The sequence below is a fragment of the Perna viridis genome, chromosome 13, assembly GCF_037379345.1.
Source record: "Perna viridis isolate PV_CMFRI_1.1 ecotype Kerala chromosome 13, ASM3737934v1, whole genome shotgun sequence".
Classification (NCBI taxonomy): domain Eukaryota; kingdom Metazoa; phylum Mollusca; class Bivalvia; order Mytilida; family Mytilidae; genus Perna; species Perna viridis.
Window position 1 is genome coordinate 11,334,919 of NC_142457.1, and position 14,364 is coordinate 11,349,282.

General features: G+C 32.2%; 1 protein-coding gene across 4 annotated transcripts in view; it reads left to right on the top strand.

Moving 5' to 3' along the window:
- LOC148599567 (electroneutral sodium bicarbonate exchanger 1-like) overlaps nucleotides 1-14,364 on the top strand; it is a 43,547-nt gene that overhangs the window by 11,650 nt on the left and 17,533 nt on the right. For 2 of the 4 annotated variants that reach the window (XM_088557490.1, XM_088557491.1), the window contains exons 4-9: nucleotides 1,726-1,758; nucleotides 5,812-5,941; nucleotides 6,736-6,896; nucleotides 9,080-9,280; nucleotides 12,143-12,240; nucleotides 13,002-13,028. In XM_088557490.1, coding sequence (XP_088413616.1) covers nucleotides 1,726-1,758; nucleotides 5,812-5,941; nucleotides 6,736-6,896; nucleotides 9,080-9,280; nucleotides 12,143-12,240; nucleotides 13,002-13,028 — 650 coding nt within the window. The remainder of the gene's footprint in view (nucleotides 1-1,725; nucleotides 1,759-5,811; nucleotides 5,942-6,735; nucleotides 6,897-9,079; nucleotides 9,281-12,142; nucleotides 12,241-13,001; nucleotides 13,029-14,364) is intronic. The other 2 variants (XM_088557492.1, XM_088557493.1) reach the window with 2 other exon arrangements.

Consider the following 14,364-nt stretch of genomic DNA (forward strand, 5'->3'; position numbering starts at 1 on the left):
CTTATTGTTCCATGGGAAGCATTGATTGACTATAGTTTCCGGCTTATTGTCCCATGGGGAGCATAGAGTGACTACAGTTTCCAGCTTATTATCCCATGGGGAACATGGAGTTTCATCTTTTTCTGTCCATTATTGTTAGCTTTGCTTCTTTTCAGGTCTTATCAGATCTGTTTAGTTCATTTGGAAGTCCCCTACATCTGATGTTTTTTTTTAACTTCCCCTTTGTATCTGTGGTTTCCACTTAAAACCTCCAGTCTAGAAGTTCCATGAGTTCCATATAACCCAAGCTTTAAGGGGTTGACATACATGAAGTATTAAATGATGATTTTTCTAGGAATTTAATAACTTTTAAATTAAATTCAGCCAAATTTATCAAGGATAACTCTATTAAAAACCAAATAGTTACATCTAAAAGTCTTTTTTTTACGTTTTAACCTTTGATTGAAAAGAACACAAATATTGTTGAGGATAACTATCTTTTTGTGGAATTTTTTTAATGTATTATATTTGTAAGTTCAAAAGAACCACTAGTTTAACAGTCAAAATTCTGATTTATATGATGAACCTAATTGACCTTGTAAGAGAGTTAAAGGTAAAAAACAGCCTTATCATTCATCATGTGTAGACCTTTCCCATGTATTATCAACAGTACAGTCAACTCTGTCTACTACAGCAATAGCACATATGTACTAAAACATTTCTCATTTTGACAAAGAAATCTTCGTAAAAAAAGTTAAAACTGGACAAATTTGATAAAGGTCACTCAGTTGTCCTCCAGACAAGGTTCAGGGTTCAGAAGTGTGATTTAGATCATGTTCATGGTAGTAGGTGTATTGAGGTCAGTTAACCCTTGGACAAAAATGACAACATATGATATCGTATAGCATAGTGTTAAAATCATAGTATATAGCACAGTGCTAGAAATCATAGCATATAGCACCATGCTAAAGATTATAGAATATTGCACACTGCTTAAGATCAGCATATTGCTTAGTGCTCAAATTATAGCACTATACCTGCCTTAAGAGAAAACGGATATTTTTCTATTCTTCCACAGACGTGTTAAAGCTAGGATATGACAAAAAAAAAACGGACACAGGAGGAGGGCACTATAGGGTGTAATGTGCTAAAAGTATCACAAACCCTCAGATTTGTCAAATTGTTTTAATACACACAAAAGTAAATACAATGTATGGTGCTGAAGAGAAAAAAATGTCATTCGCATGTTATTTCATATAAAGATTGCTTGGACGACATTGTTCATCAAAATGTCATCAGGGCATTATGAAATTATGAAGAAGTACACAGGGGTACTGAAGGGGGCATATGTCTTCAAGGGTGGGACATCCCTCCTATTTACCCCTTTCTATTGTGTGAGAAATACAGATTGCTTGAATGACACAGTTCATGAAAATGTCATCAGGGCATTATGAAATTATGAACAAATACACGGGGGTGCTGAAGGGGGCACATGTCTTCAAGGGTGGGACATCCCTCCTATTTACCCCTTTTTATTGTGTGAGAAATAAAGATTGCTTGAATGACATAGTTCATGAAAATGTCATCAGGGCATTATGAAATTATGAACAAATACACAGGGGTCCTGAAGTGGGCATATGTCTTCAAGGGTGGGATGTGACATCCCTCCTATGTACCCCTTTCTATTGAGTGAGAATTGTATTTACTTGTTGAGTAATAATGATGATATTATTATATAACTTTCAGCTTTGCCATCTGATCCAAAGTTTTTCGATCCCGGTAAATTATTTTTTGTTGTTGTTGTTTATGGACATGGTTGGTGCATATTAAAATTTGCATGCAAGGGATTATTTACATTCTGTATTATGTAACGATTGATGAACTAACACCAAGGAAGGGTTAGAACTTCAGAAGATCACTGTTTTACTAACTGCATGACTTTTTCACAGATTCAACATTGAAAAAAAAAGATGCTTGGAAAAGTTGGTTTTGTAGAGCTTATCATTGTGTAATATATTATTTAAAAATTGAACTACATGTACATGTAATTGGGCCAATTGCTCATGCCTTTTGATGAGAATGGTAATTTATTAAATCAGATTCAAGAAAGTTTATTAAAAAAAAAAGAAAGTCATGGTTCATTTTATTCACATTGACAAACTGGGTTTAAAATGGTTATGCCATTTAGTGGCATTTACATGTACTTATAGGAATAAAAAATTGATAGGAGTCCAGTTGCCCATGCTACTTGATTTTGAGATGGGCTACCAAACTTTTGGGTAATATTTACATATGTAGGTAAATACGTATTTAGCAATTATTCAACAGAAATGTTGTCTGGGCTATCAACATAAAATTCTCAAATTTTACCCCAAAGCATTTACTGTAACTATATGTGTATATTCAGAATAATAAATTTTTAGTCAAACAAACTTGGTCAAGAATAGCTCTGTCATCAGAGCCACAAAACTTGAAAATTACTTGTCTAAGAATATTCTTAACTGTTCGTGATGTCACCAATTTTAAAGTCTTTGATTGGATTAACCATGGAAATTAAGAATATTCTCAGACTTAATTATTTTTCAAGTTTGATGGTGCCCAGTTTAGATTATTAAAGAGCAATCAAGAGAACCAAGGTTATAGCGGTAATAAAAAAAGAATGTAATCCGGGGACAAAGACCAGACATGGAAAACAGACATACACAACAAAGAACATAAAGTAACTAAAATCATACATACAAAGTAACAAAAGCAAATGGGCAACTCGGACTCCACTAAAAACTGGGAGCATGGTCCTCTGCTTTTCTAGAAACACCCGCCGAATTAAAGAATTAGCTACCGGTATCTTATTCTTAAAACTGTTTAACCAGCTTGAGAAATATCCAGCTGTTGTCCACCAGTTTTGAATAGCAATAGAATGTAATATTAAAAATGACCTGTACATGTGTGTCAAAGGTTAGGGTACACACACATATGACCAATACTCATCCATTGTCCGCAGTTCGTCCTATTTTCCTTTGATGTTTCTGCCTAATGTTTTACAGTAGTTGTATCACAAAAATATCAGGTAATACAAACATGATTGACATGCCAAAAGTGTGCAAGAATCCCATTGACCCAATCGATTAAGAGCTTGATCTTGTCATATAATACTGTTGTATACAATAATTATTATTTACCAGCTTTTATTATAATAATAATAATAATTACTTTCAATTTTGATACTGACAATGTGGAATGTCTCTAACTCATGCTCACCGGCTCATTGAGATATTCCACATGATATTGTCAGTATCAAAATCGAAAGCATAATACGCAGTTGATAGCCTTTAAATTTTCTGATTTTCCATAGTTTCAATATTGGTTGACTTATTTGTTTTTTTGTTATAGCTATATTATGTAATTTTCACCTTAGTTAACTCGTGCTTTACCCTGACTATAACAAAGACCATATGGAAAAGCTTACATAAAAAATGTTCATGTACAATGTATACTATTGCCTGAAGCCAAAATTGAAAAGTATTCACTGACCAACTTATTTATGCAATCTTCTCAAGAAGGCTATTTATTTGTCATTGTTTGTAAACAAAACATTTTTGCTATCAATCAATGCATAGAAAGTGACAAGTATAGGGCCTTGAAATATGTGAATTTATGTCCATTTGACAGAAAGAAAATAATATTTGTAACCTAATTTCTTTGATATAAATTAATTTGGAAGTGATTTATGAGTTGTTGTTCTCAAATTAGATAAATATGGTTAGGTCACCTAGATCCAAATTAACCTACAAATACATGATTGGAGAAGATATTTTTGTGTCAAGGCCAATCCTGTAGAAATTCTGTTATACAAAGTTTCAATAGAAATGTCTTTTTTTCTGTTGGAACAGAGCAACATCGACATCTTGTGTTTGTAAGGGTCTGAAACATGAATTGCTCAAAATTGTTCTGTCAGAAGTGATTGTTTGAACTTTAAATGCAGTCACAGAGTGGGTGTTTTAGGAAGCTTTTAGATTGGGTTTCCCGCAGGTTTTAATACACATTCTTTCAAAACTTATTTTCCTATTTTATTGTGTTAGAGGCATCTATGAAATTAGATTGAGTTAAATTGTACATGTACATGTATGTGTGTTATTATTGTTAATACTGCAGTTTGTCATATAATAATAACAAAGGTACCGGTACATGTATTTAAAATGCTTTTGTGTTATACATGTACAGACTGATGTACATATATGTAACGATGGTAACCTGCCGATGGTGTTGGATTTATTACCAAGAATAAAATATATCTAGAGTTAGCTTAACTTATATTGTAGAAGGTTAGAAATATGTGTTTTGGAGATTTTTTCATTGCAATTTGGCATTCTTATTCAGTGGACCTCAAAAACAATCTATATACCCAGGACACTTTAAAGTACTGTAGTAGCACCTGTCTAAAGGTGGAGATGATTTAAAATTCTCTGCTAAATTTTCCCACTATTTTGAATACTATATAACCAGTCAGAAATCAGTTCTCTTCACCTTACTACATGTATCTCAACAATATTAGTGTCAACAGTGTCTTGGTATGTTTAATATATTGTAGTAATCATGGTAATGCTAAGTTCTGGTTATTTTTTGGTGTATCATCACATGCCTGATTCTTAAAGAATAATAAAATTTCAAATGTCATGGAAAACTTAAACAAAATATCAGACATACTTAATAAGGGATAACAGTTCAAGTTAAGTTCATAGACACATAATATGCAAATTCAAGCAGTAAAAAATTAGCCCTCAAAGGAGAAAGATGATTCATACATGTAGACAATATGCATTGCATTTACAGATCTTTTGTTATGTAATATGTAATACTGGTTTGTGAATGTAAAAGTATCAATACAAACACAGATATTTTTAAATCTTGTTAGCTCATTCAATTGAAGTAGCAACAGTAACATATTGATTACATATGTACATGTACTCATAACAGTGTTCTAGGATTTTGTAGAAATTGAGGTTTCCTCGGGGGGAAAATTCATATAAAATCAACTTTCCCACAGTCAATGACTGCTTTCCTAACAAAACAAATCCTTACAGCATATGGAGTTTCCAACTTGCCACGGGAAAGTTTAACTAAGTACCTAACTTTCCCTGACCCAAATTTCACTTGCCCCGGGTAATGGGAAATGGGAATCTTAGAACACTGCATAAAAAAAAGCTAAACACATTGAAATCTGCCTATATTAGATCCCTTTTAGACTTTAAAAAGTGGTTCAGTTTAGACAGTTAAGCAAGGTTACAAAATGTATTTAAAATGATTGAAAGAGACGTTTAAAAAAATGTCTGTTTCATGCAGGTTTTTAGGTTATTCAGGGTTTTGTATTGTTTAAACCTGTGTTTGATACTGTTAAAGTAAATTTATTTTTACATAAAGATCCTGGAAGTCGTGGATTTGACAGTAGACAAACCAAATAGACGAGAAATTGTGGTTTCATTTGAGCATTGAAAATTTTGATGAAATTTTATATTTCATTCAGAATTTGAGATTTGACTGATTCACTAAAACCACAAAAATTGTTTCTCCAAGAAAAACATTCGTCACAGTATTAGTCTCATTGCCTGCTCATGTAAACTGCTGGTCTAGTTTCTTTTAGTTTGTAGATACCACCATACATGTACCTTAAAAATGTTTTATTTTTTATTTTTCAAGTTCTATGTATCAGTAGTGATGTGACCTATTTACAAAATCAAAACCAGCAAGGAAGCATTTACATGTACAAGGTTCACATCCAATTGTCTAATGGCTTTTGAGGATAAGTCTCATTTCTTTCTTAATTGTCCATTTCAGCAACTTTATCTCCCAGTGAACAGATCCAAGCCCTTATCACTGACAACGAGGATGAATCTCATGATGTTTTCTGTCAGCTTGACACATTGTTTAAACTTGGCAATGAAATGCAGTGGAGAGAAGCTGCCAGGTATGGATATGAGATGCAAATGGTGGGAGAAAAAAGATAAGATAATGGGTGAAACTTGATGAAATAAAGTACACCTCATATGGTTATAAAGTGCAAGTGGGGGGAGGTAGGGGTGGGGACTGAATCGAAATATAACAGACCTCTTTGACAGTTTAGTTTTGCTCATTGTACTTTAAGAACATAGATGAAAAGTCTGTCATTCTTAAAAAATTAAGGTTAATTTTACACATAATTTTACATTCGAAGAAAAATTAGAAAAAAAATTTTCTTAGAATTTTGTGGTAATAGGCTAAAATTTAAAATCATGTTTAGTTCAGAAATGACAACTATGTAATTATAAATTAACAAGCAATTAATTAATTTACAGTTGTTGCCTTGAAGTCATGGTTAAATGTCTGAAAAGTAGGTCATGCCTTTCAGTGGGATCTGGATATGTATGAAAAGCTAGCACATAAAAAATCAGCGTAAATAAATCCTGCTTTATAAAGAGGATCTTCTTGCTTTAATACATCTTTTTCTTCTGAAATTCATCAAAAAACTTAATGTGGAATTTCATGTTCAAATGCAACCATTCTGTCTATTGGATTTTCTGTTAAAACTGTCTAAATTAACCATTAAAAAAACAAGAAACCTTTCTAAACAGGATATCTTGTTGAAGTTAGATTGTGCTTGTTTGCATTTTGATCCTGCTTAAACCAAACATAGAACAAAATCATCTGTTTCTGAGGGAGTTTGGACAGGTTTAAATGCTTGTAACCTTTTATTATTGCATGCTGCTATGTGTAATTTTGTAGATGGGTGAAATATGAAGAAGATGTGGAAGACAGTGGAAACAGATGGTCCAAACCTCATGTCGCTTCTTTGTCATTACATTCTCTATTTGAATTGAGGTCACAATTATTGAACGGTGCTATGATGCTTGATGTTGATGCTTATCATATATCTCAAGTTGCAGGTAAGGTACCACAAAGATGGGACTGCTTTCCCAGTTCCTTCTTCTGTAGTTGGGGCAGTTAACCTTAAAAGTGTCTCAAATATTGAAGTAGGTGATAAGGTATCAGGGAGGTTGTACTGCTGTTCCAATTCCTTCTGCAGGAGTTCGGGCACTGTTAACTCTAAAAATGTATAAAATATTCAAGTTGGTGGGAAGGTATGGAGAAGATGGTACTGCTCTCCCAATTCCACCTTCAGGAGTTGGTGAAGTTAATCCTGAAAACGTCTCAAATATTCAAGTTACAGAAAAGGTATCAGTTATGTGGTCTTGCTGTCAGTTGGTGTAGTCCACCTTAAATATGTTCTGAAAATCCACATTCACACATAGAACAAAACTAGTATGCACAATGAATTTTCTGTGGTCTTTATATCCCCACTCAGTGAGTTGATGGTATATCGGAATCACTGTCCTCAAATTTGAAATCAATCAATCCATTTGTAGACAGGATAATTGTATAGAAACTCAGATGAGCAGACTAAGTTGTATACAAAAATACATGTACTGTACATATCAAATGGTGGACAAAGTTGTGTACAAAAATTCATGTACTGTACATATCAAATGGTGGACAAAGTTGTATACAAAAATACATGTACTGTACATATCGAAGATAAACAAGTAGTAAAGCTCTATAATGTTTTCAGTGAATCATTTTAATTAGATGTAAATTGTCAATAAAACTGTCAGTTAAACATTATGAACCATAACCATAGTTAATAAATGGTACTCCTCCACTTTATATAAGACAATGTGACACCTTGATTTATCTGGAAATACCCTACTAATTCCCAGGCCATCCCAAAAATTTGAACTGTGTTTATATGACCTCCTTGGGTCATGCAGATATTATAAAACATTCTGTGTTGATAAGGACTCTTTCTTAGGACATCTTTGACCTTGAATATGTTTATATGGCCTCATTCCTATGCCATCCCAAAAAACTCAAACAAGTCTGAAAAAAGTAAAGAAATTTTGTGTTGATACCATGTCATCTCCAGGCCATCCCAAAAACTTTGATTGAAATTCTGTATTTATTTGACCTCTTTTCCAGGCTATCCCGAAAGTTTTGAAAATTATCTGTGTTGGTTATACCTCTTTTCCAGGTTTTCTTGCTGTGATAGGACTTTTTTCCATGGCCATCCATAATACTTGAAAAATTCTGCCTATCTTAAGACTTCTTAGCCCATCCAAAGAAACTTTGGGTGATCAGAGAAACTGAATTTGTTATTAGTTGATACTTGTTAAAAATGGCCTTTTCAACTCCAGCAAAGCAGTAAAAATATTCAGAATAAACACATTTTAAGTGTAGAAAAAACATTGGACAGGGATACCTGTCAAGGCCAGCTGTTCAAAATACTGACATGAAGTTATTACTTTCATATAGAAGAGTGATGATAACCTTCTGACATAAAATTATTACCTTCACACTAAAGAGTGGTTATAAATTGTATGGTTGTCTAAATTTTGACAGTTTATAGACAATGATAATTTCCCTTGACAGTTATTGGATGTATAATTGACTCTAAAGGTCAAATTGATTATAATAACTGGTCAAATGTCAGTGATGGTTTGCCTAAATGGAAAATATTATTATTGTTTCTATATCTTCTTTGGCCCTTTTTCATGGCTTTTGCAGCCACTGCCATAAACAGCAAATCTTAAGTGTAAGTCTTTGTAAGAAATCAGGTGAAGTGAGAAAAAATCAGAAACATGCATGTCAAAAACCCACTGATCAGATAGTATAATTTCACTCAAAGATGATTTCTCTATTTGAAAAGAGTATTATTTGATTTCTGCATACTGGATTTGCTCGCAAATTTTTCAAAATAATGTTTTTGACAGGCGTATCTGCCCTTTAAATGTTCAGATACAGTGCATTTCAATGCAGTTATAGCTCAATGCACCAACATGATATGGAAAATCTGGTTGCTTTTCCCTTTGATTCTGATTGTGCAAAAAATCTAATAACATAATTAAAATGGTTGTATTTTTTCATTCCATGTTTCACCCACTGCCTGATTCTTACAAAGACTGACACATAACTGAATAAAGTTTAAAAGGGAGTTAGTTTAGATAGATTTCACTGTAAAATTATTGCTGTATATAAATTTGATAATCTTAAATTCCCCATTTTTCTCTTTCAGATCTATTAATTGATAATTTAATAGCCAACAAGCTTTTAGAGGATACGCTTCGAGATGACATTAAGCAAGCTATACTCTCTGCTCACATTCACGCCCACCTTAAAAGACGGAAAACACAAGCTGATGATCTTGGAAGAAAAAAATCTATTGCTAGGACATTCTCAGAGATTGGCAGATCATTCTCAAAGACAAATACGAGAGGTTTGTATACAATGGTGTAAGGCTAAAATGGAATATAAAAAAGGAGGTCTAGTGAGTGGTGATGGTCAAAAGGTCCAGGACCTCTGAACTTTCATTTACCTTGGTCATTGAACTTCGACCTTATTCATTGACACTTTGTGATGATTATCGGTTTTCCTTAAGAGATGACCATTGATTGGAAATTTAAAAAAAAAATCAAGAACCTGGGACACTAGATAGTCAATTTAGACCCTTGAATAATATCACCCAAAAATATATGTTGCATGATTTCCTGTTTACTTAAATATCTTTGACAACTTCTTATGAATTGAAAACTTTACTAGTCAATATGAACTCTTGAATATTCAAAAAACCTTAGAAATATTTTTCAACTTTTTTCTGAAACCAAATGTATTCTTGATTTCTTCTATTAATAACTACCTGATAATTAAACTTCAAAGAAAATAACAAGTAAAATCTATGTTTTAGTATAGGACCTTCAATGACCTATGTGTTTTGAAGGGTAAAAAAGGAAATGTTCCAAGTGTCCTTTTTGTTCGTAATATATTTAAATTTGTCTGTTGACGTAAATGATTATGTACTAAACTTGTTATGTTATGTTATGTTTCCTCACATCAAGGTTGTCAGGGCAAATTTCTCATCATAAAGAGGTGGTGTCCTCAAATGTTAGATGGCTAATTTGTGACTAAGAATAAATGAAACACTTCAACTGTAGGCTGTTCCAACATAAGAATTTAGGGACTGTAGGTTATTCCATTAAATCAGAAAGGGTAAAATATAATATGAAGAATACTAAGGCTAACAAAATAATTTACCAATTTATTCTCCCGTGTGCTTTTTCAGTGTACCTCATTACCAACTTGGATCTCCAACTAAATGAAATAGAAACACTTTCTTCTTCAGTTTCTTACTGTTAATTTATAATGTAAAAAGCACCCTGGTCGCTTTGAGCAATAAAAAGGTAGAAAGAAATGTTTTTTTCATGAAATAAATGGTCTTAGAATCAAAAAATTAACTTTGAATGGCCTATTAGGTAATTGATTTGGAAGACTTGGTAATTGATTGATACACATAGTATGTAAATTGTCTTTCTTTGTTATAATATGTTTCGTTCATATTAGTCATTTAAGGGCTGTTCCCCAGTTCCATGCAAAGTGAGAGGAGACATTTTCATGAATATTTCTTGCATCCAATGCTTCTCATAAAATTTCATTTAAAAGGAAGAAAGTAAAACAATTTAGAACTGGGTATTTTGTATCAGTGGAACCCTAAAGCCCCTCAAATAAGAACAAAATATATATATCAGACAAAATGAAAGGTTTGGATGTTGGGGACCACTTCAAATTTAATTTTGACTGAACTCAAGCTGTTTTAAAAAAAGGGCTGAATATGTAGGTGGTTAAAAACAAAACAAAAATGATAAGATCAATAAATTAATGGAGACCAACAATGATGATTCGAATTGCCAGATGGAAAGGTTGAACTAAATTAATTTTTGAAATCCCTGATATTCTATATGTATTTAAATATGTTAAGCATATTGTAGATTTCATATTTTCTTTTTAGTTCTAAGTACAAATTAATTGGTTTAGATTCAGTCATAACAGTTGGTTTGTTTGCTCTAAGACCACTTAAATTTCTGAGCCATTGTATAAATATTACATGTGACATATCATATGAAAGTTAATTGGTTTTATGCAAATGAGCAAATGAGCCAGACATGAAAAAAATCACCTGTATAACACACTGGGCATACAGAAATGGAGTTTATTAACCCTGTGAATATTAATTAATGCAATAAATGTCGTGTAAGTAATTTATATGATTGAAATATGAGATGACAAAACTTATTTCTGCACTATTTCGGTACATCCTGTTCACTGTGATGGTCAAATGAGGTTATTTGTAGATTATGAAACATAATAATTAAGCTAATGATTAATTATTTTGTCCCGAAACAAATTTATGATGCTCACCAGCTATTGTTTTGCCGGAATCTACACTATCAGTGGAAACTTATAGGTACACTATTCCACTTGCCCAACACTATGAAAACAATGCATCATTTCACTGACCTAAATGTTTTTTTTATTAGATTAGGGTTGGTGGCTGGTGGCAAGTATTGCTTCTTTCTGTCTATTTAACCACTAGTAAAGTATATTGAATAATCTTAGGGGTTGTCTAATGAACATAATCTCCACATCTTTACTTCATTATCAGTATCATCATGTCTCTGTTGAGCTTTGTGTCTGATTGACTATTAACATCAACATTTCTGTACAAATGCTCTTTTTTTTTTGGGTGGGGGGGGGGGGGGGGCTGAAGGCTAATCGTAAGTTGAACTGATTTTAGTTTATGTATACATGTATACATGGCTGGGTTTTAACCTTAAATTTGGCTTTGTAGCCCTCAACCACAGCTTAAATTTTGGTAACTAATATGTTAAGTTCTTTTACAATTACAGTAGAATTTTTAGTAGCCCACATCAAATTTTAGGGTCTATTGAAATGGCTGATGAGCCCTGTTAATTTCAAACATGCATGGTTATGAATGTAACTTGAGATAAGTCAATGTTGACATAACTTGTGTTGGATCCACTTTGTTAATTTGGAAATGAAATAAATGTACAATGTATGTTTAAACTCAAGTAAAATAAGTAGCATTATGAGCCTAAAGATGTTTTTAGTCCCTGTGTATTGTCAATACCCAGGCTTTTCCATTTATTGCAAGGACCAGTAAAAGTGGGAAATAAGGAGATGGAAGTTCAAATTGTGTATACTAGATATTAAAAATCAATCAATCAATCAATCAATCATCAGTTAATCAATCAATCAATCAATCAATCTTTACTTTTCATCACAGATGTCTCTGGAGCTATTAAAGGAAATCCCAACAGTGTACCTGACATGGCCAAACTCCAAGTCAATGGAGATCTCAAAGAGTCACCATCCAGTGCAAAGGTGAGTTTAAAGGTCATGACCGTATGACCTTGAGGTCATGAAACTAAGACTTTGAGTATGGAATCTGATGTGGTAAAGGAATAGCTACATTGGAGAATACTTACTTTTGATAAAAGAAAGAGAAACCATAGGATTCAAATTAACTATATCTACTGTAAATTCAGAGATAATAGTTTCTGTTAGTTAATGCAGTTTAAATTTTAATTCATAGTTCATGATTATTGCAATTAAGACAGTCCTATTTTTGTATTGATAAAAACATCAATAATTTCTGATTATGGTATGCTTACCTCTGATACAGAACATGAAAAAATGAAAATGTAAACACATTTTATGATCAATTGCTGTGGACTAAAGCCATTCAGTTTTATACAGCTTTCAAACTTAAAGAATGAGTTTGATACAGATATTTTTTTTTCAGTCTAGGATGAAGTACCCAAATCCTGTCAGAGGTGCACATTAAATAATTAGCATTATTCCCAGAAATTAGAAGATTGTGTCACCTTTTCTATTGAGTCAAACTCATAATATTAAAAATGTATATACGAAACTCTATGTTTATATGTGTGAAATGAAGAAAAATTAATTGACTGCAAAATATCCTGATTCTGGGTAGCAGAGAAATTGTAAGGAAACTAATGGAAAGCAGTAGTATATATTGCACTAGTACATAGAAGAGAAATTGTAGGGAAACTGAACGAAAGCAATAATACATGTATATATTTTGCTAGGACATACTATAATACTCTATATTTTTCTAGCTTTCCAAACACCATCACCATCACCAAGTAGGTTGATTACAGAAAAAATAAAATTTTATTACTTTTTATTCAGCATTTGAAAGGCTTTGCTTGCTTTTTTCACTAATTTTTGAATGAATATTTTAAAATTACAGAAGTAAGGCTTTGCTTTTATTTATTTTAAATTTTACATGTAGAAATTTGTTCATATAGTTTATAAGTATTTTTTTCAGCTTTGCTTTGATTTATTTAAAAACTTTTTTCTTCAAAAATAATGTTTCATTTTGGAGTTGCTGTTCATTTAACTGCCTTTGCTTGCTCCAATTTACGTTTGAGAAAAATTGATTATCTCCCTTTTGACCAAAAAGTAAAACATAAATTTGGCAAAGCTTATGCCCATATTATTATTTTTTGTTTTTGTTCTACCGGTAATCCTGTGAATGTTGTTTGCAATTTACATGTACTGCTTTTTTATATTATATGATATCTTTAAATAAAGTCTGTATCATTTATGTGCATGGTACTGTGAAAGTACTATTGTCCTTGGGGTACCAAATTTCGTGGTTTTCGTGGGAAGGCCAATTAACGAAATTTGGTTTCCAATGAAAAGGAGATTTCTATTGATTTATATACTGAAAACCTCAAAACAGTGAATTTATGAATTCACAAACTTGTCTCTTCACTAATGCATGAAAATTAGTATCCAGGAAGTAAAGTACTTCCACAGTATCTGAACGTTCTATATTTCTCGATGTGGAATTATATTTTTGATTTTTTGAAAGTTGAAAATATAGGAGAGGAGGTATACTGTTTTACTGGCTATCTGTCTGAAAAAAAGATGATATTTTGTTTGTTTTGAACTACTGCTAAATGCTAAATATCAATGCATTATGTAATGAATCATTTTTCATATATTTTAAAACAAATAGCAAAGCGACATTTCGAGGTGGAACAAGTAGACAAGTGTGAATTAAGGGAAGTTACCTCTTCATATGTTTAAATTCTACCAGAAATTATCCATACATCACGTAGGCCAATCTCTTTGTAAACCTCATAGCATATTTAGATGAGAGTTTTTAGAAATTTTATACATCAAATATGTGAATTTTTGTTGGGTTTCTTCAGGGTGAGGTAAGCCATTTGATGGATTTTTGAAAAAAAATTCAGAGAAGAATTACATCGAACAAATGTGCACAAAAATAAGATAATTTATGGAGATGCTTGCAAGGGAAGATAATCAAGCTTTAGAAAGTTGTATGTTTTAAGTCAAAAAAAGGAGAGGGCATATCATTTGTTTTGAGCTTGCTCATAGTTTTGTTTAAAAAAGTGTGAAAAAAAGTAAGATGTTTCCCTCTCTGGTTATTTTGAAAAAAACATGGCCTGA